The sequence below is a fragment of the Polyodon spathula genome, chromosome 26, assembly GCF_017654505.1.
Source record: "Polyodon spathula isolate WHYD16114869_AA chromosome 26, ASM1765450v1, whole genome shotgun sequence".
Lineage (NCBI taxonomy): Eukaryota > Metazoa > Chordata > Actinopteri > Acipenseriformes > Polyodontidae > Polyodon > Polyodon spathula.
In genome coordinates this window covers 16,090,161-16,115,369 of record NC_054559.1, presented here as the reverse complement: position 1 = coordinate 16,115,369, position 25,209 = coordinate 16,090,161, and the positions used below count along the sequence as shown (strand labels likewise).

The following is a 25,209-nucleotide window of genomic DNA, read 5'->3' as shown; positions in this document are numbered from 1 at the left end:
CACTGCCTGATGCTTTAGTCAGACGTGACAGTGATGAGTGCGATTGGCGTGTGTGCTGATCTGCATTGAGCAGCTTCAGTCAAACCTGGGCCACAGCACAGCAGCAGCTGAAGGACTCAGCATGTCTGCACGCCAGGGTTCATATCACACCTACCAGTCCGCCTTGTCCCTGGGCCAGCCCTGCCCCCCCAGCCCACAGTAGCAGCCGTACATGACGTAGGCAAGCGCAGACCGCCCAGTGCTGCACTTGATCACGCCAGCCAACTCCAAGAGACCCCTCTTCCGAATGCTGCGAGTCCTCTGGAGAGGCTCTGTGAAGGCAGCCCTGTACACTGGACAAGAAGAGCACAACAAAACAAAACCACACAGAGCTTTTATTAAGAGGTTAGAACAGTGAGCCATCACCCATCCCATATCTAATCACCTGGCAGTGACCATGCCAGGGTCTGTAAACTACAATCAGCACCCAAAACAATACTGTCCAGACAAGTCATTGAGCATAAACACCAGGCACTCGCAGATACACAAACATTGATGAAATTGCATGCTTTCCTCCATACAGCAGGCAATAAAGAGAACTGCAAGTAGCAATCTGTTGGGCTCTTGTCTCATTTTATTTACCTGTTATCCATATGTTTAGAGAAGCACAAACACTTTGTGAAGGCCACTGCTTTAGTTTAAAGACATGTTCTATTCACCCTGTAAAGTTGCCATGAATGTTAAACATTACACAAAGAGCTTCTCACAATCAGAGTTTACTGGCTGCTCCAGTGTTGGTGTACACAGGCTTCCCAAAAGGTAGTCAGTCACACATTAGTGGGTAAAAGTGACACACCGCAAGCAAGCATACTGGCAACCCCAGGTCAGTGCTCAAGTGACACATTAGTGCTCTATAGTTGCTAAACATATTTACTGCATCTTGTAAAGTGCTTTGTGATGGTGTTCCACTATGAAAGGCACTATATAAAATAAAGATTGATTGAAACACGTACAAGCTTCTCACTGAACAGCTATCATCTGTAATTTAAACTCAGAGTGGCACAACTCTCTCCAGACTGTTACTGCCAGCAAGTCTCTCCTGGTATTCTCCACCTAGACCTTAACCTGCGGTGCTCTGATCAAAAGAAACCAGCGTCTTTAAACTCTGCTGTCCTAATAACCATGTGAAACTGAGAAGAACCAAGTTTATCAAAAAATACAAGTAATTCAGACTGTCATTGTAGTTAAAACACTGCGAGAGGAATTGTCAGAAAGCAAAAAGGAATTTAGACATATCAGCAATACAGGACAATCTAGACATGGCACTGTAGGGCAACAAACATTTCAAACGGAACACAGCGCTCCCATAAGCACAGTATTCTAGGGAGCCCCAAGTCTCCACACGTGCTTCTGAATCTGGTGAAGGATGCTTTACTGGAAATCCAGTTTCGTGTGTTCCTGGGAGGGGGGAGGGGTGGTTTAATTTGTTTTCAAGAGACCCCAGTGAAGTCTTGTCTGGTAGACAATGTAAACTGAGCCAGAGTTTTCTACCGTCCCCACAGAGATACCAGGCTGCTCCCACACACTGCTTCAGCGGCGGCACTCTAGCAGGGTAATGGGAGCCTGGATTCATCCCGATTCCATATATCAGCAACATCGTCATTATTATTTATTATTATTACTACCATCATTATTGTTTGTCTCAGTGTTTCAGTTTCTTTTTAAAACTACACTCACTGCCTTACCAAAGACAAGACTTGGTTTTCTGGAGCATGTGCACAAACCCAACTTTTAAAAAGTCACGATTAAAAAGAAACCCGTACTTTATTTTTTGTGAGCATGCGCTTGTTGGCACTCGTTCACGAAGTCGCAACAGTATCCTGTGTGTGTAGAATTAAGCCAGCTGCATCGCACCGGTGGTAAAGAGAGCACTCACTCGCCAGTATTATTCCGTGTATAATTTCAGACACTCACCAGACAGCAGCAACAGCAGTAGAGGCAGCGTGGGCATGACTGAGAAGGCAGGGGCCGTTTCCAGCGGAACGGCGCTAACGTTTTGGATAGTGTTCGCACTAGCGGTTGAAAGACGTCCTCTGTGAAGAAGCTTTGCAAAGTTGAAGCCAGCTGTGCACCGCGCACTGGTATCACTTCCTTGTGAGTGACATAAACTCGGCTCGGATCTGCATCACTGCGCTTCTGGTTAATAAGAGCGCACCGGAGGAGCATTTACACCACAGCAATTAGTGCGGCGTCTTAAACACGAACACACACAATACAGTACCGGTACGTTGAAATAATATCAATGCATATTCACTGCGTGGTAATATTTGTTATAGAAAACGCGCATGTAAACTGCTCGCTTCATCTCACTTTCTGAAGAGTGAAATTACACGTTTGATTTAGTTTCTCCAAGTCAGATAACGATGTACCCAAATATTTTTTTTTAAATGATGATGATGTCTGATTTGTTCATTGTCGATCTAAGCAAGAATCGTGCACTTCATTCATTAAATCGAGCACACATTACCAAGCCCTGGAACACGGAGAGTGCACGCTTGTAACGAATCTCTTATTGCTATCAATTAAGGCAATTGATAGGCTTGTTAAAGAGAATAAAGGAGGGACTAGACGAGGGAGAATGAAAGTAGGCAGTCATATTTTCAGATTCGTTATCAGGGCTTCAGACAATTAAGAATGAAGGGAAAGGGGTTAGAACGTACACTAAACAGGAAGTAATGCATCTAGTGTAAGAATGTGTGTGTGTGTTCAGGATTGTATGTGTTTTTTGTGTGTTCCAGCGCATATAGGAATAGGGGGAATGAGAGAGCGGATGAGTTAGCAGAAATGGCAGTGAAGAAAGCGTGTGTGGGTATGGATGTGCAGTATGGGTTAAGGGAGTTTCATAGAGTAACAGAAACAGTTATAGTGAATGAATGGCAGAATATGCGGGATAGGAAAAGAAAAATCACAAAGTCAGTATGAGGGAAGGATGCTATGGATGAAATAGACAGGAAGAAGTAACTTTAATAAGGCTGTTTATAGGACATTCAACTTTAAATTAACATTTCTATAGAATTGGAGCGCATGAGAATGGGTTATGTATGCAGTGTGGGGTTATAGAAACTGGTACATATGGTGGTTGAATGTGCTAGATATAGCGAAGGGAAGATATAGGGGAAGAGTTTAGGGCTTTAAATGTGTGTGATCCAGTAATTACTCGAGGTCTGGTGTCCCTGGTTACGGGAGTGCTGTGTGTGATCAGTAATTACTCGAGGTCTGGTGTCCCTGGTTACGGGAGTGCTGTGTGTGATCAGTAATTAATAATTACAGTAATGTATACAAGTGCTGCTAAAGTATTATTGGGCATCAATGTACGTTTTAATGCCCTTGTGTGTGTGTTTCCCCCGATACTGTGTATGAACGAGTTTTTAATGCAGTCCCTTATAGAGATTACTCTTTTGCTATATCCTTGTCTGACGCTGTCCGGAGCACACGGCTTCTATCCAGACCTCGCTGGGAAGCACAGGTGGTGGCAGCGATGTACATGGCCGAGCTCACCCATAATCAGGGGGCGATCGCTGCACGCGTTTCTAACAGAACACATGCAAAGCAAATGACACTGGATTGTTTTTTACTTGACACATCAGTCACAGAGCAATGCAAATCACGTACAGAGATCACACTTTGGAAAGTTTGGTGCCAATACTGTCATAAAACACAGTTTTAATTTGCTTCATCACACATAAAAAAAAACAGCAACTACTATCTCTAGGAAACGTTTAGTGCAATCCCACCAAGCAGGAATGCAGTCCCTCAATCTGGCTTCAAGCATCCATCACTGTTTCAGTCATGTAATCATTACACTGTATCATGGTGCACGCTTCAAAGAGATTGTGAGTTTGAAAGTACCCTTCGCTTGATTTGCAAAAAAGAAAAGAATTGACAACTGGGCACTGTGGCCATCGCAGTGTTTCTGGCAGCTGCCAACATCTATACAATAGTGCTTTAAACCCCCCTCAGCTTGGCATTTATACATTGCACTGTATGTGTCTTGCAAAATTAGTGGCTGCTTATGTAAATTTACAGTAGCTTTATCAATATTTTTTAAATCGGTGAAAGACTGCGCTGTTGTCGGGACGCATCTCTCTACACACAGAGGGGAGAGATGTGCAGCAGCACCACCCCCGAGGGATTGATCTTCAGGTAGATGACGTCGATCAGGGTGAAGATGCCCAGGAAGTTGGAGTCGAAGACGTCGTACACCTTGTACCCGAGCCGGCAGTCCACGATGTAGAGCTTGGCCAGGTTAGCCAGGTACGGCCGGGGCGTGCCGTCATTAGCAGTGAGCAGGAAAGCCACGGCGTACTCTCCCTTAGACAGGGTCCTCTTCCACACCTCGAAGTGACTGTCCTGAAACACAAACAAAATATTCTGAATAGAATTCCTCATTCTACACGAAATACTATTTGGTCAAGAAAAAAAAAAAAGTTTAATTTTTTTTCAATATTTGGTTTTTCTGAAAGTTATTCAAAAATTGTGAAATTGCTCACTGGAAAAAAGTGAATACACCAACAGTTTAATAAACCTGTGTGCCTACATGCTGTGCTGTCCAGCGCACTATTCACTGAGCTCGGAGCAGCAGCACACAGTCCTGAGCCATGCCCAGCACACTATTCACTGAGCTCAGAGCAGCAGCACACAGTCCTGAGCCATGCCCAGCACACTATTCACTGAGCTCAGAGCAGCAGCACACAGTCCTGAGCCGTCCCAGCACACTATTCACTGAGCTCGGAGCAGCAGCACACAGTCCTGAGCCATGCCCAGCACACTATTCACTGAGCTCGGAGCAGCACACAGTCCTGAGCCATGCCCAGCACACTATTCACTGAGCTCGGAGCAGCAGCACACAGTCCTGAGCCGTCCCAGCACACTATTCACTGAGCTCGGAGCAGCACACAGTCCTGAGCCATGCCCAGCACACTATTCACTGAGCTCGGAGCAGCACACAGTCCTGAGCCGTCCCAGCACACTATTCACTGAGCTCGGAGCAGCACACAGTCCTGAGCCATGCCCAGCACACTATTCACTGAGCTCGGAGCAGCACACAGTCCTGAGCCGTGCCCAGCACACTATTCACTGAGCTCGGAGCAGCACACAGTCCTGAGCCATGCCCAGCACACTATTCACTGAGCTCGGAGCAGCACACAGTCCTGAGCCGTCCCAGCACACTATTCACTGAGCTCGGAGCAGCACACAGTCCTAAGCCATGCCCAGCACACTATTCACTGAGCTCAGAGCAGCAGCACACAGTCCTGAGCCGTCCCAGCACACTATTCACTGAGCTCGGAGCAGCACACAGTCCTGAGCCGTGCCCAGCACACTATTCACTGAGCTCGGAGCAGCACACAGTCCTGAGCCATGCCCAGCACACTATTCACTGAGCTCGGAGCAGCAGCACACAGTCCTGAGCCATGCCCAGCACACTATTCACTGAGCTCGGAGCAGCACACAGTCCTGAGCCGTGCCCAGCGCACTATTCACTGAGCTCGGAGCAGCACACAGTCCTGAGCCATGCCCAGCACACTATTCACTGAGCTCAGAGCAGCAGCACACAGTCCTGAGCCGTCCCAGCACACTATTCACTGAGCTCGGAGCAGCACACAGTCCTGAGCCGTCCCAGCACACTATTCACTGAGCTCAGAGCAGCAGCACACAGTCCTGAGCCGTGCCCAGCGCACTATTCACTGAGGGACGCCGCTCTATTGGCTTCAGACCAGCCAGCATGCTTTTCAGTTCCCTGTTTTAATGCAAATGAAAGTCTGGGTGCTTCGCTGCAGTGTTACCATTTTAAATGAACATGCACAGAGAGATTGAGGAGTCCTGCAGACCTAGTTTAAAGTTATCTACTGTAACGGACTGTTTACCATTCTGAAGATGGGTGACCTTGTTTTTTTGTTCTGTTTTTCATGGTCGTGATGAACTAGTAAGGTTCTGCAAAAGAATTGCTATAGCAAGTTTCTGTGCAGTGACCCCTCTGCCCCTGTGCGGTGACCACTCTGCCCCTGTGCGGTGACCCCTCTGCCCCTGTGCGCTCACCTTGAGCATGCGCACTCCTTGTAGTCCCAGCCGGTCCTGGTTAATGGAAATGGCCATCTGGTTCTGCAGGATGTCTTTGGCCTTGTCCGAGATGCTCCTCAGGTCATTGGACATGAAGAGGGGGGCTGCCAGGACGGCCCACAAAGCCATCTGAGCCTTGGATTGCTCGTAGCTCAGCCCAAAGTCACCGATTATCAGCTAAAGCAAAAAGAAAAACTCTGTCATAGGATTAAAGAAACACAACAGTTTGGTTGCCTTGATATGTTGATTCGGCATGCTGAGAACTGAAATGCACACGCACACACACACACACACACACATGAGAACACACACACACACACACTGACACACACACACACACACACGAGAACACACAAACACGCACACACACACACACGCACACACACACGAGAACACACACACACACACACACACACACACACACACACACACACACACACACACGCACACACACACGCACACACATACTCACACACACATACACACGAGAACACGCACGCACGCACGCACGCACACACAATTACTAATAAAGGCAGGGATGGAAATAAGATTCCCGTTGTGTAGCAGTTTGATCCATTCCTGATTTTACATGTGACTTTAATAAGACACACCTGAGCTGACACACTGTGGCTAATGGAGTTAGTTGTAAACCCTGGACTGGGTGAAAGTGCTATGCAATAGGAGTCTTATTGGCATCCCTGAGAGGCGTTTACCATATCGGGGTCGTTCCAGTGGCCTGGCCCCGCTGCGGGCTGGAGCACCTCCTGGTTCTCCCCGAACCAGTCGATCACATTGAGAACGTCGTCCCACGAGTCCTGGATGTCCCCGTAGTTTCTCCACAGATTGCAGATCTCGCCCAGCTGGGTGTAGTTCACCTGCGTCGGGTGGGGGAGGGGTAAAGGACGCCCACATTAATCACCTGATAATCTGTCCGGGTGTTAGGTGCACAATTTAGAACTTGTATAAAACAAACCAAATTTTAAAAAAACATAACGCAAGCAGAGACAATTGGAATTATTTAAACAGCATCAGACCTTCAGTCAGCCCAGGTGACTTACTGACACCCTGCCCCTCATGAAAACAAGTAGAATAAAGACAAAGTGGAAAGAGACTTCCGAACGCTTGGGCGAAGGCGTGGAGATCCGCTACTGCTCCGACAATTCAAACTGATCCCAGGGGTGCACTCACCCGTGGGGGGAGGCCTCCCTGGTAAGCTGGCCAGCTGCAGGAGTAAGCGATGGGCCTCCCTGTAGCGTTCAGAGCCGCGCTCATCTTCGGATATCCTAACACAAGACAAAGAAACAGCAGACAGGGTCAGAGGACATACACTGCACCGGAGAAGGGGGCTACCCCATCCAGCCAGAGCCACACTGCCTCAATCATACCATACCAAGACAGCATCTCTATGTGTGTGTGTGTGGAGCTGCAGTCTGGCAGTGCAGGAGTGTGATGCTGTGTTTGAATGCGATACAAGCACAGTGTGTGTGTGTGTGTGTGTGTGTGTGTGTGTGGAGCTGCAGTCTGGCAGTGCAGTGAGTGTGATGCTGTGTTTGATGAAAGAGCTATTTTAATTTCCTACTGAAGTGCGGCTCTGCCTCACACCTTCTGCTTTCATGGAGTCGTTGGAATAGCAGCCGTCCATCTTGAGCATGTCCACTCCCCACTCTGCAAACGTCTCTGCGTCGATCTGCACCATGTCCGGAGTGGTGCCGGGGTACCCCCCACACGTGTACAGACCCACGTCCCCGTAGATCCCCAGCTTCAGCCCCTTCGCATGGACCTGGCCAGAGAGAGAGTTACAGGCACATATGTACTGTATGTGTGTGTGTGTGTGTGTGTGTATATATATATCTTCATTTTCATTTTATTTTGCAAGTATGACCTGGGAATAATGACCATCTGTCTATAAAGCAGTCTGTTATGAACAGGTGTGACTGGTATACAGCATGTTAATGACCAGAAATCTTGCAAACTGAAGTACCTACCTGCCTCTCTGCATGCTTGTCTGCTTGTCTCTCTCTGCCTGCCTGCCTCTATCTCTCTCTGCCTCCCTCTCTGTCTCTCTCTGCCTGCCTCTCTCTCTCACTGCCTCCCTCCCTCCCTGTTGTTTTCTCACATAGTCAGCGAGTGCCTTGATCCCACTGGGGAATCTCTTGGGGTCCGGCTGCAGCCTGCCCCGGGCATCTCGTTTCTTGGAGGCCCAGCAGTCGTCGATGTTCACGTACTCGTACCCCAGCGCTCTCCAGCCGTCCTCTGCCAGCCTGTCTGCCATCGCCTTGAACAAGTGCTCGCTGTATAGGAGACAGAGGGACAGGGAACAGGGGCCAGACATCAGTGCTGAGTCTCAACAGGGGACAGACAGTACCTACCAGTGGCCCCCCGTGCTCACAGTCTCTATACTGTGGGGTGTGTTCAGGCTGCTGCAGCATACCTGATGCAGTTGTCTGGATCGTTGGTGCAGTCCGTGTTGCACCGGTAGCGCTCCCAGGCCAGCCAGCCCATGGGTGGGGTTCTCATCAGCCCATTGTCCAGAGAGCAGGCCAGGCCCAGCACACTGAGCAGGGTGACCAGTGGCACGGGCTGCATTGTGCTCTGCCTGGGGGAGAACAGAGGAGGAGACCCCACAAGAGTATTTTACACTTTCAATACACAAAAATACAAATTCAGTAAGGATACATATGAACGGCCCTTATAAAAGTGTACCCAGTCAAAGCATTGCAGCATAGTCTATTAAAGCACAGTGCAAGCACGGCAAAGCACAGAGAGGTATATATATGTAGTTTTTTGAAGCATAGCAAACGTGGTAAACTATGGATAGTACAGCTATGTGAAAAGAATTGAGTGGGTGTGAGGAGCAGTAGCTATAGTTTGAAACAGATAAACAACTCGTGTTGTTACGAGGCTGTACCTGCAACACGACACTGTCGCGACTCCAGCCCCTGTGCGGCGCGGTCTGGTTTAGGGTGTTGGTTACCTTCAATGTGTTGGTTATGTGTTTGTGAGCGGCAGCGGATTCGTACCTTCGTTGAAGATTAACAGAATGTACGGAGCAGAAGCTATGGCCATTCTAAAACCGTGCTGTACAGTGGAAACGATGCCACTCTTCAAAGACTGCTGAACAGTAACATTTTTAAGAGAATGTACTGTACACTTTGCACATCGCAATAAACAGTTTTACCTTGGATTATAGCTCTGTCATAAATGTACTGTAAACTTGAAAATCAAAAATCCCGAAATAAAACAATTTATTATTATAATTATTATTATTATTTACTTTTACAGTATATTTCACATGGATCACTAGAACTACGAGTTGATTTTTCAAGAAGTCGTTGCAAGGTCTATAACTACAGCACGATCATATTTAAAGCAGCCTGTACAATGCGATTAGACCTATCTTAAGGAAAGCACGGTAAGAGTAAATACCTTCTTCCAAATGCGCAAAAAGACGTCCGAGTTCCTACAGCTGCCTCTTCTTTTTATAAACTAAATCAGCTGACACAACGCTGATTTCACTTCCGTATATTCTAAACGGAATCTTTATTCCGGTATGACTTGAATTACAATTCCCATGTTCAGGTCAGCATTGTTATAACGTGTAATGCAATATACATTCATTCTGCGTTCCTATTTACTAATCAACGCGTCTGAACACATTGAAGCACTCGGACACCCTAAATCGGATACCTTGTGATAGCTACCTTCTCATAGTTACAGCTCCAGGGCTGAGTCGACATATACTCGCTTCATTCCAGCTTAAGAGAACGTAAACAAACTGGTCAGTCAATGCCATACGCGGAAACAACAGCTGTCATGTAATTGCTGCCTGCACTATGAAATCAATGGGCTTGTGTTCTATTGCAGTACAGTGCTAGCTCGGTAGAGCCAGACAGACGCCAGTTAATGTGTGTAACAATTCCCAGCTCTTACTGGGAGCTGCGGCGTTTTCAGCTGCAATCTTAACAGTGATGCTCAGAGGCGACGACGCGTTCTGTTAAACGAAGGATGCCTATACTTAACCCCTTCATGTACACACAGAATTGAGCGGCTCTTCAAACGTTTTCTTCTTAAAACCCATTTGAGAGCGACTCAAGTATCACGAGGAGGGAACTCGCCATTTGGACGAGCAGATCAAACCTGTCAGTGCATTTTGAACCCGGATTCGTGCGCCTCATTGCACAAATAAGAAAGTTTATCTGCGGGACGCGCATCTATCTGTGCATTAAAGGGTTCGCGTGATAAGGTCGAACGGGGTTCGCTTTCAAACCGAAGAGGATGTTGCGATACGCAACTGGACCTCGATGAGCCCAGCGACCGCAGAATATACCCGCCGGGGCAGAAGGATCTGGACAAAGATGAATTGCACCCGTGCTTATGCACCGAGTTTACTTAGTCACGTCGATGGCAGTGGCTGTATGAACTACACCTGTGGGGTTTCGGACAAATCGAAACAAAGACCAGTTTCGAATCAGGATGCAGAATATACTGTACTTCCGATTTCTAGGGCTTATTTCACAGTCACGATACCGCGCCGCCACTTGTTAATGACATATTGAACTTACGAAAATTATGAAAATATGAAGTACCGCGGCATTGATTACATTTTTACGTGTTTCAGAGCTGGAGGGTGAATTCATTCATTGAAGGCGTTACAACGCATTCATTCTTCTGTTTTACTGTTACTGTAGTACGGGTTCCGTAACCTGCATAAGAAGCAATTAAACATGAAAATACTGTACAAATAAATACATGAATTAAATGGCGACAAGGTCAGTGGGGCCATGTAACATTATAATACCCACGTTCTGATTCTTAAACGCTGTTTTGATTGGCTGATTTACACTTTTCTAGACTGTTCGCTTATTATATAATAAATATGACACCAGTGGATAAGGCTTTGTAATTGTTAACGCAGTATGCCGTCAATCTGTTAAATGTCCAGCAGGTGGCACCACACTCTACAGGTGTCCATGTGTCCGGTATGTACAGCAATTACTCTTAGCGGCACTCTTCTTAAAGCTTCTAGACAGAATGCCAGCTGGCCGGGTCTCTAAACAAAAGGTGAATTAAGACTGAGCCACATGCTTATATCCGTGTCATAACTCTTTCTGTACTGTACAGCTGCATCTCCCTTTAAATTATTATATACAGTGCATCACCATATACAACAGTAAATAAATAAATACTGATTACACAATGTAAATTGATATTTTAATGGATACGAAAAGTTGGCATCAGGGGAAGTAAGCAAATAACTAAACCAATAAGTTATCAATCGATAAGTGAACACGTAGAACGGATTTGTTTCCCTTGCTTTGCCAGGTGTCAGTGGCTAGGGGGCAGAGCTCTGTTTATTCATTGCTCAGGAAGTGGAGCGACAGTTTCGAGGTCGTGTTTTATGTAGCAGGCTGGCCGGGAAGGATATTGCGAATGCAGTACTGTAGATAAAATTATCACGAGGAAAAGCAGGGACGTTCAACAAGCAAAGTTTCTTTAAAATAAGCTGTTTGGTTTTGCCAAAACAAACAGAGAAAGGTAAGTCGGTGCCGTTAGTGTGCAACGTCAGTACGCTACACGCAGTCTCTGTGCCACAACAACGAGGGGATTCAGGCAGGGCGAACTTTATTTATTAAGATGAGATTGAATCTGTAAAAAGAGACGTCCATTCTGCACGTGTAACTGAAACCAGTGCTTTTGAAATTATGTTTTTGCTATCATCGAAAACTAGCAGTATCAGGAGATAGCCCGTTGTTGTGTTTGCTTTCCATATACAGTAAAAAGCCCCCCCCCCCCCTTGTAATTACATACCGGCGGTACATTAACTCCTAATGTCTAATTTTTATTTGAATTTGTTTTGGCGTTTAGTTTTCGTCTATTACAAATATCACTGCCTGTTTGTTAAACGTTAAATCTGGAAGTGCATGCATTAGTATAACAAATACACAATGCGTATCTTTTTCATGATGAACTGTACTATTTTTAATTATTATTTTTTATAATTCTGTTTATGCTGCCTGTGTGTGTGTGGTAGAGTGAGGGCCGCAGATCCCCGAGCTGAAGTTATTTTACTGTGACACATGCATGGGTTGCTCGGCCTAGCTGCGCTTTTGTGAATATTGCGCGTTTATAGAACTGTGATTGCATTTGTTACCACACGCCTGTCCGTTTTGTCGGTAGGTTTATTGGTGTTTCACATTACCAAGCATTTAATTAACTTGTACATAACTGGCACAGAATAAGCTGTACCTTGGTCCAGTGTACAGTAACATCGAGAGTTCGTTTTAATACGCGCTTCTCGTTTTATAAAAGTCAATAGCGCCGAATCCTTTTAGCTGGTAATGTGAACAGTACTGGACTTGTTGGGAAATTCCATCTGCAATGCGTTCATGTTTTGGTTTCAATGCCATCGAAACCAGCAGCTTCACTACAGCATGTTGTTCTGTTTTAATTTATGACACACTGTCTTAATCAAATATTAATGGTCTAGTCCAGTCTGAATTAATAAAATTAACTGAAATCGTTTGTTTGAAATACAGCCGTGTGCGTGTCAGTGTGTGTGTGTTGATAGAGCAATACTAAAAGAAACATTGTAAATTCCACTTGTTTAGTTTCAAGAGTTTGTAGCAGTATTCCTCAGGGAAGCTGGGGTTGCTGTAGTCAGCCAGCCTGTATTCCCCTTGGTGCTGCTTCTGAAAGGCCAGTCAAATTCCTCAGTGTGAGCTGCACGCCAGCCCTGAGCACCAGGCAGTCTGTTTGCAAGATGTCAGCTACCCTCCCAGCAACAGCACTGGAGGTGAATCACCCTGTGTAACATCATCACACTGAACGAGGTCCCGGCGGTGAATCTGAGCCACAGCTCCGGTCCTGCAGGACTTTCCTAGACCTGCTTTAACAGCTGTAATGAAATCTTTCCCTGTTTAAGACCTGAGGGGATGGACTGTTAATTGGTTCAATGAAACAATTAAGGGCATGGCCGGAAGGAAGGGATGCCTGGTCTGGGGCAGTCACAGCTTCCGAGTCCTGGGGTAGTCCAGTGCTGGACTAGCCAGGATTGTTACCAGCAGATTTTAGATGCTCCAGTTTAGTGGAATGAATAAGTTTAAGGAGTCCAGTAAATAATTCAGTTGGAAAGGGTGGTGGATTTTGCAATGAAGGAGAGGCTGTAATGCTGTATCTGTTTGACCCCCCCCCCTTCCATTGATATGTTGCTTCTTGTTGCAGGTGTTGAGTCTGTCCAGGATCTGGACCTGCAGAGTAACATGTCCAATGTGTATAAAGACAGAAGCAGCCGCTGGCAGGACATCCAGAAGGGACTGCAGTTCATACAGTAAGTCTCCTGAAGATGGCTTTGGGTGATAATTCATTCAGCAGCACATCACTTCAGCAGGGATGTTAATAAGACTCCTATTGCAAGGAGTTCCTCCCCATTCCAGGTTTTACTATGAGCTGGATTAGTCACAGTGTGTAACGGGGACACGCTCAGGTGTGTCTTATTGAATTTGGTAAAACCAGGAGTGGGTCAAACTTATAATGTAACGGGCAGTCATAGTTCCATCCCTCTATAAAACACATACAGCGTGATTTATTATTTACATTGTCGTTGTTTTGTAAAGGGATCAAGCTCAGGTGTGTTTGCGAGTCGGGTCTATCACAGACTCAACTTGATCAGAGGTAGCCAAGCAACACTTAGAAACACACTGTAAGTCATTCAGTCTAAAAACAGCCCAAACCCTGATATTAAAGCACTTCATCTGTTTTTATAGTAGAGGCTGCTGTGGTTTAAAACGTTTCGAATACTTTGTCATTGACATTGCGAGAGCGAGGTGAAGTGGAGCAGCTGCTACAGGTTCTAATGGGGCTGGACTTCTAAGTGTAATTGAAGTGCTAATTTGGTTTAACTGGTAAGGGTGGCAGGAAGTTTTTCTCTTTATTTTGGCTCTTGATTCCAGCATTAAACAGATTCATACAATCACTCTGTGACTCTCCATGTGTAGCTGCAGCTCCAGACGGCTCTCTCTGGTAGTCCGAGTGTGACCGCCCTGAACTGGTAGAAAAGATCAGTGGGAATTCCATAGGGAGCTACTTGGATGCAGTACTCACCTTTCTGATTGCACTGAAGGGTATCCTCTCAGTTAAGGTTATGAAAGCACTTTGTATGTCTGCTATTTGTATTTTTTTTTTATTGCAGGTCTACCTTGCCCTATCCAGGAACAGAACAAGAATACAAGGTGAAACGGTTTTGTTTCCTAAACGTTTTGCTTTTCGCTCGTCAACCTTGTGCCTTTGGATAGTGCAGACAGGAGAGCTTGCTGTGCCTCATTGGGGCATAGCATTTAACAATCCTGACTTTGCAAATCCTCTTTCTTCATTCACCGATAGATGAATCAATTAGTTCTCAAAGGAGCTGCTCATTGAGTTTGCACAAGATTGTGAGCCTAGCTGCTAGATGCATTTGTTTTTAAAACACTGTTCCACCTGCTTTTACTATGTTTAGCATGTGATCCTACCTAAAGTTTCTCCATATTGGTATTCCTCTTTTCATTGTAAAGAAGTAACTGTCGGGTTAGTATTGGGCTCATTGGAGTAATAATCGCACACCTATTCCTTCTCATGGACAGTGCCTTCACATCATAGTGTGTTTGTATAACAACACAAACATTGCGTGAGAACGTGTGTGTTGGAGGTATATTTAGACCGTCCTTGTGAGACCAGGAGAGGATCGTACTGCTATGCAGCGGGAGTTGCTTCATCCCTGCTGTTGCTTTATGCTTTCAGGTGTTTATCCAGGATCTGGTGAGGAAGCTTTTCGGCGAAGGGAATGATGTATACAGGGAAGGGGACTGGGCGAGATCCCTCGGCTTGTACACAGAGGCCTTAAACATCGCTGACTACGCCGAGTCAGAGGACATCAGCATAGCCAGTGAAAACATGGAGAAGCTGTACGCAAACAGGGCTGCCTGTCACTTAAACATGGCAAGTGTCTCGTTTCTGTGTAAATCAAGACTTCATTAAAGATGTCTCTTTACCTCCACAGACTTTGATAGTTCAGCCAGTGTGCAACACACTCAGCTAACTCACATAAAGCACCTAGTAATGTTAGGAAACCAGAAATAAGCAGCTGAGACTTTTCTGTTAGGCGCTTGTAAATGGTCTATAGCTTTTTTTCTTTAATTTAGAATTGCATTAAGAGTCTGGCCTGCAGTGGGATAGAGGGGGTGAACCTGTCTTCAGCTTTTGTGTTTCTCTTGCCTTACTTTCCTATATGTTGGATAACAATACTAATAATTCTGTGTTACAGGGGGCTCATGACCAGGCACTGGAAGACTGTGAAAAATCTTTACAGCACAATGAAAATAACTACAGGGCGCTCTTCCGCAAATCCAAATCCCTGAAGGAGCTGGGCAGACACAAAGAAGCCTACGATGCTGTAGCAAAGTGCTCCTTAGCAGTGCCACATGTAAGATGTTTCTCCAGCTCTGTAATAAGTGTCCTGTTTTCTAAAGCCTCAAACTGTACCGTTTTGTTTGCTTTGTTTGTGCCTTGCAGGATGAAAGCGTTGTAAAACTGACCCAAGAACTAGCCAAGAAGTTGGGTTTAAAAATCCGAAAGGCGTACGTTCGAGCTCAGGTGAGCGTGTTTGTCATGAGCGTGATGTAACTTCCTCAATGTTCAGTCCCCTGTCAGACTCTCCACATCAGTCTTCTTTTCTGTTCATGCCTCTTGGTGTTTGCTACAAGTGTACTCTGTTAGAAGGACAAAGAGCTGATGAAATAAAGTAAGTCTTCGCTGATATGACAGTGAATAGCCATCGCAGTGAGAGTCAGTGCCTGGAGGAGCTGGTGTCTGGGATTTTGAGTCTCTCCTTCTCTGTAATCAACCACTGCTTTACCAAAGACAAGCCTGCTTGTAGTACATTCTGCCTTCATCATTTGACTTCATTTGGAAATAGAAGAATCACAAGAACATTGTGCCATCAAATGCAAGTTTACCATAATGTGTGCTTCTTCAGTAAGATTCTGGAATTTTCATCAGCTCCACATCCCTTTTAAAATGCTTCTAAAACAGCCCCAATGGGCACTGTGAGCTGGTGAGGTGGGGACTGGGAGCAGTGGTGTGTGTGACAGCTGGCAACAGTGTGGTCAAGTCACATTTCGTTATCTTTTTACAGCCTGCTTTGAATCCATTAACTGGTTCCTGTAATTCAGGAGCAGCAATTGATAAGGTAATTCTTTCTTCTCTGTCAGCTACTGATACTATGCTGGGTAAAAATTTGCTTTGTGTCAACAGCATGCAAGTGCACCAACGTTAGCAGCTGCAAAGACAAGTTCAGCCGGCTTTGCAAAGCAGCCAACTAGCAGATATTTCTTGTTCCAAGCAAGCACTCTTTCTCTTTTTTGCAGATGTCTTGAATAGTTGCAGATGTCTGTTTATTTCTTACGTGCTAGTTTCTGTTGGAAGCATCTGTTATCCTTTTTATAACTTCATACCTTTTTTTGGTTTCGTTTCAAGTGTTCAAGTGGACTGGGCTCTGTTGAAGACATTGACATGGGTAATTTATTTTGCTGTTTTTAAAAACAAAACAATGGTTTAAGATATGGAGGAGGAGTACACTCCCTTTACAATAGTCATTTTATAAAAGTGTTTGTTTGCTTGCTTCAGTTTAAAGCATGTGTTTTGCTCCGTTTCCAGATTTATCTGACAGCACTCAGGAGTCCGGAGCGTTCTCAGTCTCTGTGGTGACTCCGTGCTCCTCGGAAGCTGAATCAGCGCAGCGCGAGTCGGCCCCGCTCCCGACCTCCATCCCAGTCCCGGTCTCCTCTGTCTCTCCCATCGAGTCCCACTCTGCGGAGGAGATCGGCCACCCCTCCTCGGTGTTACCGAACGGGGCCAGCGTTCCCTTCCCCGTGCCAGAGTCCCAGCTGGACTACGACGCCGATATCATCGGGGATGATCTGGATGACCTGTTGGACAGCGAACCTCCGGTGGTGAGCTTCTTATTTCATTGCTAGTCAAACCCAGCTGCGTCGCCGTCCTTTCTGTCTTGTAGTTAATATAATTCTAACCACTGCTGTGAGGTGACGGGAAGGGGCTTCAGAGCAGTGCAGTAGTGCTGCACAAACCAGTTATTCTCCTGATCGAGCTCTCCACAGGTGAGGGTCACTGCTGCTGATTGGACTGGCTTACCATTCCAAGTGAAGAAACAGCCCCTTGGGTTTGGTGGATAATTGCTATAATTTGAAGCAATGGAAGAGAGGATATTTGGCTCTGTGTGGACTATTCCTCTTGGAGGGAAGCTAAGAAATGTTATTGCGGATTCATGTAGCTGTCACAATGTGTTTTTAATTAAGAATCCTAGTGTCCAGTTTGCTTGGAGACCTGTACAGTAATCGCTGTGTTCTGCAATCATGTACCTTTGGGTATTTGTTGTGCTTCTGTTTCAGTCAATCCCTACGATGAAAGACCCCATCCCTTTACCGACCAGTGTTTCCCAAAGCATGGCCCTGCCCAGCAATATGCTCCTGCCCCCCATGACCGTCTCAAACCCGTTCTTGCCTTCTGTCACTTTGCCCTCTTTGTACTCTATGCAACTGCCAATGAACTCTGTGCTGTCCAGCCTGGACACCTTCGGGTCCCGCTTGGATTCCCTCGACGCCCTGTCTATATCCGAAACCCAAACAGGTAAGGGTTCTGAGTGCTATCTTCTTATTGCAGTGCTTCACACGGGCTTGTCTTGCGTACATTTAACTGCACCCCGTCTTTGATCTAAAGAGGAACGGCAGGACAGAAACAATACAGAGCAATAGCTTACCTTGGTGGGGTGGGGTTCTGAGCTGCTGTATCGAAGAAAAAGTCACATCTATGTACGTTGGCCTGTATAGTGTAGTAGGGCTATGTTGAAAATGTCAGTTATTTAGATCGCACGTTTCCTCTGAAACTATTTAATGTTCATTTTGTTTTGTGTTTCACCCTAAATTTGAAGACGTTTTGTTTCTTCTTAAGAGAAAGTTTATGCAGTACTGTACTAGCAAGAGGTTTTCAAGGGTGAGCTGGAAAGCTTACATACGATTGTTTCAAGCATCTGTCCTGTAGGTTCTACTATATATTTAACTGTCTAATAATGTTGGAGAGCATCACAGTCGGTTTCTTAACATCCAATGTAGTCTTCTGTCCTGATGGTTCTGAGAAACAATGATTTAACAACATGTGTGTTTCAGTTGCTTTTAATAATAATAATAATGATAACGATAATGCTTATTATTTTCATGCAGATCTCTCCTCTTCCGTTCTGGGGGCAGGCTGTCAAGCACACAGCGGTGGTCTGTTTGTATCTGTAAGTTTTTATTACTTCAGTAATGGTAAAATGTTAGAACTTTAAAAGCTGGATTCACAGCCCATGTGAAACCGGCCGACAGCACCTTGGTGGAGGTATGATGTGCCTGATGCCCTCTTCTTGTTTTACAGATTCACTTTCATATGACAAACCAGTGTTGTCTCTCTCACATGTTGCACTGTACAGTATGTTGCATGTCGGCAGTTTCATTCTATATTATTAGATATGTGGTAAGCTGAGCAATGTCTTACGACAGGGTTGTAGCTACAGTAGAACAGGGATGGAAATAATTTCCTTAGTTTTCCCATTCCAGGTCTTACTATGAGCTTGATTGGCCCCAGTGTATCAGGCTCAGGTATGTCTTATTAAACTTAGTAAAACCAAGAATGGATAGAACTGCTAATGCAATGGGAGTCTTATTTCCATCCCTGTAAAACACATGCAGAGTGATTTATTATTTACGTTGTTGTTGTTGTTTGAGCAGAACAGCACAGACTCCCTTCCAGGCTCTCATAGTAACAGGGCTGTTATTATGGGACAGAACGGTGCCTTTTCTAACGGAGTGCCAGCAGGGCTGCTGAGTCTGCACACCTCCTCCCTGCTGAACTCAAACCCTTTGGCAGACACACATGAATTCATGCAGGCTTGCAGTCTGTGCTACGTAAAAACAGGTAGGATATTGAACAAGCGAGAGAAATCCTTTTTCAGACGAGTATCTTTGTGGCATCCACGTCCTAAGGCAAAAAAAAAAAAAAAAAAAGTTTAGAATAAGTGCAAAATCTTTTGAGGGCGATTGTAGAGAAGTGCAGCAGAAGAAGCTGTAAACAGAGTAGTGTGCTTAGTGCTGAGGAACGAAGTACAAGTGGATTAAGGTTTGAAGGTGTGGCAGGCGGGTTTGTAAACGGGTACAGACGCACTGCGTTCTTCCCAGTTCAGTCCTTTTAGGCAGGCGTTTGCATTGTTTGCGCGATTCCTTTCCTGTGCGGCACAGTATGTTTGCACTCCTAAAGTGGCTGTCTTTGCTGCAGGTTCCAAACTGCTGAATTACGTTTTCCATGCTGAACTGGAGCATCAGTGTAAGAAGGATGTGCTGCTTGGAAGAATAAAACACTCGGAGGATTTGACGTGGAAGCGAGTGAGACCCAGGCCCACGAAGTCCCAGTACGTGGGGCCTTACTACATCTGCAAAGGTGAGACGCTGTTCTAGCTGCCAAGCATTACTTCATTAAGTAGGTCATACAATCCACCTTTATTTTTGCATTGCTGTTTTTTCTTTTTCGGCTAAACGTGAAACATTAAAACGTATTCTGGTGAAATCTGGATGTGAGATGGAAATAACTCCTGTTTCAAGCAGTCATCTGTGCTGTGGGTCCTGTTGGAATGACGCTGTGCTGTGGATTCTGTGTAGGTTCTATTCTGGTCCCAGGGCTGAAGCTGTGCTTGTTTTTGTAGATGTTGCTTCGGGAGGCGAGTGCCGGTACCCTGGTAACTGCACCTTTGCGTACTGCCAGGAGGAGATCGACGTGTGGACCCTGGAGCGTAACCGAGCATTCAGCCGGGAGCTGCTGTTTGACCCCTTTGGAGGAAAAGGGAAAGTCAACTTAACTGTAGCCAAGGTCTTGCAGGAGCACCACGGCATATTCATGTTCCTGTGTGAGGTGAGTGCCAGCCAGCGTTTCGTTCCGCATTATTTACATCGCGTTAGTTATTGCTTCAGCTGAAAGCGCCTGTTTCGTTCTAGAGTGGATTTGTTTTTTTTTAACAGACAAGTACTAAGTGGTAACTCTTAAAGGGCTGCTAACCAGGACTTCAAAAACTTTTCTAGACTTCATTTCTGACACCTTTTATTCATCCAGAAAAGTGTTTCTGGCATTGCATGCTTTGTATATTTCTACAGTAAGCAGTAGAGTGGAGAGAAAGTCCCAGTTATCCATAATAAAATGTCAAACAAATTAATTAACTTTTTTTCTTGGCTTTACTTTGCATTGAATCCGTGATCTTAAACTGTGTTTTAATGTGTTTCTCAATCTCAATCTTTGCAGGTGTGCTTCGATCACAAACCTAGAATAATCAGCAAGAGAAACCAGGACAGCCCTTACTACTGTTCACACCCTGTCACCAAGCATGACTTTGAAGAGAACAAGTAAGCCCTTGACATGGTGCATGCGTCCTTGATCCAAGTTCGACAAGCAGGAGTTGAAGCTTGTTGACAGCTTAACAGGAAGTTGATAGAAATACGACTCCTGCTGCATAGCAGTTTGATCCAGTACTAGTTTCACAATGAGTAAGACAACACATCTGAGCTTGTTACTGATTCACACTGGCTGATCAAGCTTGTATTAAAACTTGGACGCTGCTATGCAATAGGAGTCTTATGTCCATCCCTGGTCCGTCACGGGGGTGGTTGCAGTGTTTTTGTTCCTTGGCGTGACGCACTGCTTCTGCTTTGTGGCAGGTGCCTGGTGCACATTCTAAGGGAGACCACGGTGAAGTACTCCAAGATCCGTCCCCGCCACGTGCTGGGCCAGTTCGACCTGTGCCGACACGAGGTGCGCTACGGCTGCGTGCGGGAGGATGAGTGCTACTACGCACACAGCCTGATCGAGCTCAAAGTGTGGATGATACAGGCGGAAACAGGTAGGATTTCAGTGTCGTGCACCAAGGAGCCAGGAAGGCAGACCGTACACACATAGCAGCTCTGACCTTTAAAAAGGATCTGTAACGCATCACAAGCTCCCCGGAGATGCTTCTAGTGCTTTCAGTGCTCTTGTCGGACTCCAGTTCTGCAGTTTCTGATGGCTTCACAGAACAGCATCCTCAGATTACACCAGCAGGGTGTCTCAATGAAAAAGAACGAACGAAACTCTTTGTTTTTGTATGTTTAGGAATCACACCGGAAGCTATTACTTTGGAGTCTAAGAAGTATTGGTCAAGCATGGAAATGAATTTCCAGGGAGCCCAGGTGACATCTGAGTTTTGTTTAATTCATGTGTTTAACCCTCCACCTCATTTTAAGGAAGGGGCAAAATAGACATTACTTCAGATTCCACAGGACAACTTATTGCCTGAGTGTGTTTGGGGGTAGGCGGTATTAAACAAAACACTTTACAAGTGACCTGAGTCAAACTTTTTTTTTTTTTTTTTTTTGTAACACAATCTTCTAAAGCAGACCCACGTGATGCCTGTGAGATTCGGCCCCCCTAACGTGAAGATACAGATTGTTTGCGGACAGTGCTGGAGAAACGGACAAGTCAGTGAACCAGACAAGAACAGGAAGTATTGCACTGCTAAAGCCAGGCACCCGTGAGTAATGCCCTCGCTGCTTTTTAATGCCAGCGCTCTGCTCCACCATGGGGTATCTCAGTTCAAGTCTAAATCTGAGGGAACACGAAGCCACTTTCAGGACATTGCATGGCACTCGTGGGGAGACTTTGGGTTTGATACAGCAAAGTTGCCTCAAACTAGGTCTCCTGGAACCAGGTTTCAAACCACTGTTCCTGAAAAAAGGTTCTTCGTGTTCCCTCAGCTTAAGAATTTAGATTTTTAGGACTTGCATGGTAGAATGTATCTGTTGAGTTTCAGTCTTCTTGCTTCTCTAGATGGTCTAGAGAGAGGCGTGTTGTGCTGGTCATGTCCAGTGAACGCAAGAAGTGGACCACCATCCGCCCGCTCCCGACCAAGAAACCTATTCCTGCACAGTTTGACGTAGGTTCATCCTTCAGTCTGTAAGTGCTCTTTGCCTGCTATGGTAGCCTTTTCCGACATATCTGAAAGTCTTTTATTTTTTTTTATTTTTATGCCAACAGCTGTGCATCCATATAGCTTCTGGCAAGAAGTGCCAGTACATTGGAAACTGCTCGTTTGCTCACAGCCCAGAAGAGCGAGACATGTGGACTTACATGAAGGACAGTAACAGTGAGTATCCAGGTCAGACATGTGGACTCACATGAAGGACAGTAACAGTGAGTATCCAGGTCAGACATGTGGACTCACATGAAGGACACTTTGCCTGAAGATGACTGACATGTTTATTTAGTGATATCATTTTGATGTGTTTTTGTTTTTTTGTCAAGTCCAAGACATGGAGCAGCTGTATGAGCTGTGGCTGAAGAGTCAGAGTGCGAAGCCGGAACACGGAGAGGAGACAGTCCGACAGAACGGGAATCCGATTCATATGCCCACAGACTATGCTGAAGAAATGGTAAGGGAACAATACTGGGCCACACAGCACACTGTAAACTGTGAATACAGCGTGGCTGTGAACATGAACGTGCTTCTTGGTTATTTGTGCAGGGTGGAAGAACTAAGCATGAATTCTAATCTTAATTTTGAGCTGTGTTTAAATGTGCTAAGACATTGGGTTTGGCTTAGTCCTGGTGCTGCAGCATTGAAATGTAGTTTAAGTTGCAATGATTTTGCCATTGTGGATTCACCAGGATGCATCGCAGTGCAGCAACTGTTGCAGACAGTTGATTTTTTTGCATTGCTTTTTATTTATTTCTTTTTGAATGAAATCGTTCCAGTTTCAAAGCAGTGAGCGGGGCGTTAATTGTACTGTAATGCACTCCTAAAGTATTCCTAGACCAGCATGCAAGGATAGAAATAAGGCTCCCATTGCGTAGCAGTTTAATCCAGTCCTGGTTTTGCAATGAGTTTAATAAGACACACCTATACACTGTGTCTAATCAAGCTTGTATTAAAACCTGGAATGGATCAATCTCCTATGCAACAGGAGCCTTGCTTCCATCCCGGAGGACTGCAGTGAAATCGGAGGCTAGCATGCCAATGTACTGCTTTACAGATCCAATGTCTCTGTATTTGTTTAGGCTGGCTATCACTGCTGGCTGTGTGGGAAGAACTGTAACAGTGAGAAGCAGTGGCAGCAGCACATCACTTCAGAGAAACACAAGGACAAGCTGTTCAACAGCGAGGACGACCAGAACTGCTGGCAGTATCGCTTCCCTACTGGCTGCTTCAGAGTGTGCGAGAGGTAGGCTTGTGCCATTGCAGAGCTATTTTACTGTGAGTTTAATAAGACTGAGCTTGTCACCTATACACTGTAAACGATCCTTCACAACTCACAAGGTTCGTTGCCCCTTTAAAATACACCCAGGACACAAAAATTGATTTTTTTTTTTAACGGCGCTGATGCGCACTTTTTAATAAACACAGAAATGAAAACAAAACAAACACCTAGCTCCCTCTTGGAGCTCTGACTAAACATAGACTGGTTCCTCACTAAACCACAGGACGGCTAAGCCGTTTACCTGTCACACAAAAACTCACATTCCACACAGTACCTTTCTTTGATACGACTGCTCTCACGCACACATTCTTTCCTCAGCAGCCTCTAGCAGACTGGCTGCCTCTCTTAAATACCCTGCACCTGGCTCCAATTTACAATTAGCACCAGGTGCAGGGGATTAACTAAACAATAAAATCAGTTAACACAGTTCAGAAACCCTTAGCCCATTCACCCACAGTGCATTTTCACATGTTTAGCAGGGAGGAATTTTAACCCCCTCCCTGCTATCATACAACACACTATGGCAAATCAAGCTGGTATTACAACCTGAAATGGGTGAAAGCAATGCTCTGCAATAGGAGTCTTATATAATTTTTTTTTAATGTTTATGCAGTCAGTGTTTTAATTTAACCATGTCCTTTGAAATGTTGACACAATGTAATGGCGTTGCAGGTATCTTAAAGGCACTTGCACAGAGGAAGACAGCTGTAAGCTGGCCCACGGCAAAGCAGAGCTGAAGGAGTGGGAGGATAGGAGAGAGTTCCTATTAATGAAGCTGGCCAAAGCAAGGAATGACCACCTGATCGCTCCAAATGATAACGACTTTGGAAAATATAGTTTTTTGCTTAAAGACATTAATTAAGTTCTTACTTAGCAAGTCAAATAATGAATGCAGTTGAAAATGGATGGTGTTGCGGATGCTAAAAGAAGTCAAACAGGAGTATTTGCCATTGCAGAAGTAAGAGGAGAAAGGAGGAGAGCTGAGTCAGTTGGGCCATCACTTTGTGTGTCTACAAGGGCAACAGCAGAGGTTGTACAAGCGGTGTCTGCTGTATTCAGATTAGAATCATACGTTGCCATAGCAGTTCCCGGCGTGGCTTTGTTTTAATCGTGACTTTGTGTTTCTTCACTGTTTAAAACTGATCAAATGCATCAGTGCCTTTTCATAGGACAGTAGTACACTTGGGTGAGTTGTATGGAAGTGATGAGGGAGACTATTCAGTGTATCTAAATGCAGCCACTGCTTACGCTTTTAAAATAGGACCTAACCGCTTGTTTTGAATAAAAAAAAGAAAATACACTAAATAGACAGAGGAACCATTTTATTGATGTCGGTGTCCTCAAAGTGCCCTTCTTTAGAGGGACTGAAAGATCTGAGGGTTTTTTTTTTTTTTTTTTTTTTTAAAACTGTGTCTGAGCTGCTTGAAGAAACAGAAGCGAGTGGAACGAGAAGACTTCATGGAGCTCTCTCCTTTCTTTATTCCCAAAGTTTGTTTTGTTTTTAATAGTTCAGGAGTTCAACGGGTTTATGTTCCTCTTCTTGCCTTTTTTGCAGATTTGGGAATAAAGGGGGGGGGGTGTAGGTACTGCCCAAAAAAATCTTGTTTAAGTGTTCAGATTCGCTTGCTGTTCCAACGTTGATGATTTCTCATAACCATTTCTGATGCATGTTGGCATTGAACTGTATTGACCAACAATGCCAATATTAAAAGATTCATTTACCTTTGTCTCGTTTGTTACTAGTGATATGAACACA

General features: G+C 45.2%; 3 protein-coding genes across 6 annotated transcripts; 1 reads left to right on the top strand and 2 right to left on the bottom strand.

Annotated features, from left to right (window-relative positions):
- Positions 1-125: 125 nt before the first annotated feature.
- LOC121300498 (phospholipase A2-like) lies at positions 126-2,447 on the bottom strand. The gene is made up of 2 exons (XM_041229067.1): positions 1,954-2,447; positions 126-332 (listed from the first exon to the last, which is right to left on the bottom strand). Exons 1-2 carry the CDS (start codon positions 1,988-1,990, stop codon positions 151-153), a joined length of 219 nt encoding a protein of 72 aa, XP_041085001.1. The 5' UTR covers positions 1,991-2,447; the 3' UTR covers positions 126-150.
- A 1,146-nt stretch (positions 2,448-3,593) lies between these two features.
- On the bottom strand, positions 3,594-9,625 carry LOC121300536 (alpha-N-acetylgalactosaminidase-like). 2 transcript variants are annotated; one of them, XM_041229103.1, is made up of 8 exons: positions 9,523-9,625; positions 8,528-8,692; positions 8,213-8,387; positions 7,699-7,876; positions 7,285-7,379; positions 6,810-6,971; positions 6,076-6,273; positions 3,594-4,389 (listed from the first exon to the last, which is right to left on the bottom strand). In XM_041229103.1, exons 2-8 carry the CDS (start codon positions 8,680-8,682, stop codon positions 4,126-4,128), a joined length of 1,227 nt encoding a protein of 408 aa, XP_041085037.1. In that variant the 5' UTR covers positions 8,683-8,692; positions 9,523-9,625; the 3' UTR covers positions 3,594-4,125. The 2 variants fall into 2 exon arrangements, with proteins under 2 accessions (XP_041085037.1, XP_041085038.1); XM_041229104.1 differs by lacking the exon at positions 9,523-9,625 and adding an exon at positions 9,005-9,024.
- A 1,827-nt stretch (positions 9,626-11,452) lies between these two features.
- On the top strand, positions 11,453-25,179 carry zc3h7a (zinc finger CCCH-type containing 7A). Of its 3 annotated transcripts, none has more exons than XM_041229977.1 (23): positions 11,453-11,631; positions 13,318-13,423; positions 14,285-14,324; positions 14,872-15,069; positions 15,395-15,553; positions 15,643-15,723; positions 16,265-16,318; positions 16,606-16,645; positions 16,786-17,081; positions 17,538-17,775; positions 18,366-18,427; positions 18,912-19,098; positions 19,456-19,617; positions 19,880-20,085; positions 20,470-20,570; positions 20,883-21,064; positions 21,313-21,389; positions 21,597-21,730; positions 22,027-22,132; positions 22,234-22,342; positions 22,501-22,628; positions 23,254-23,417; positions 24,126-25,179. In XM_041229977.1, the coding sequence occupies exons 2-23, from the start codon at positions 13,356-13,358 to the stop codon at positions 24,313-24,315; spliced, it is 2,982 nt and encodes a 993-aa protein (XP_041085911.1). In that variant the 5' UTR covers positions 11,453-11,631; positions 13,318-13,355; the 3' UTR covers positions 24,316-25,179. The 3 variants fall into 3 exon arrangements, with proteins under 3 accessions (XP_041085911.1, XP_041085910.1, XP_041085912.1); XM_041229976.1 differs by having other exon boundaries at positions 21,594-21,730; XM_041229978.1 differs by lacking the exon at positions 16,265-16,318 and having other exon boundaries at positions 21,594-21,730.
- The last annotated feature ends 30 nt before the right edge of the window (positions 25,180-25,209 follow it).

Excerpts from the sequence above, each read along its gene's own strand:
- LOC121300498 (XM_041229067.1), bottom strand. The coding sequence starts at position 1,990 with ATGCCCACGCTGCCTCTACTGCTGTTGCTGCTGTCTG. Across the intron at positions 333-1,953 it reads ACTGCTGTTGCTGCTGTCTG|TGTACAGGGCTGCCTTCACA; the intron begins GTGAGTGTCTGA and ends CTTCTTGTCCAG.
- LOC121300536 (XM_041229103.1), bottom strand. The coding sequence starts at position 8,682 with ATGCAGCCCGTGCCACTGGTCACCCTGCTCAGTGTGCTGGGCCTGGCC. Across the intron at positions 7,877-8,212 it reads TCAAGGCACTCGCTGACTAT|GTCCATGCGAAGGGGCTGAA; the intron begins GTGAGAAAACAA and ends CTCTCTGGCCAG. Across the intron at positions 4,390-6,075 it reads AAGGAGTGCGCATGCTCAAG|GACAGTCACTTCGAGGTGTG; the intron begins GTGAGCGCACAG and ends TTTGTGTTTCAG.
- zc3h7a (XM_041229976.1), top strand. The coding sequence starts at position 13,356 with ATGTCCAATGTGTATAAAGACAGAAGCAGCCGCTGGCAGGACATCCAG. Across the intron at positions 17,776-18,365 it reads TATATCCGAAACCCAAACAG|ATCTCTCCTCTTCCGTTCTG; the intron begins GTAAGGGTTCTG and ends ATTTTCATGCAG. Across the intron at positions 22,343-22,500 it reads TTACATGAAGGACAGTAACA|TCCAAGACATGGAGCAGCTG; the intron begins GTGAGTATCCAG and ends TTTTTTGTCAAG.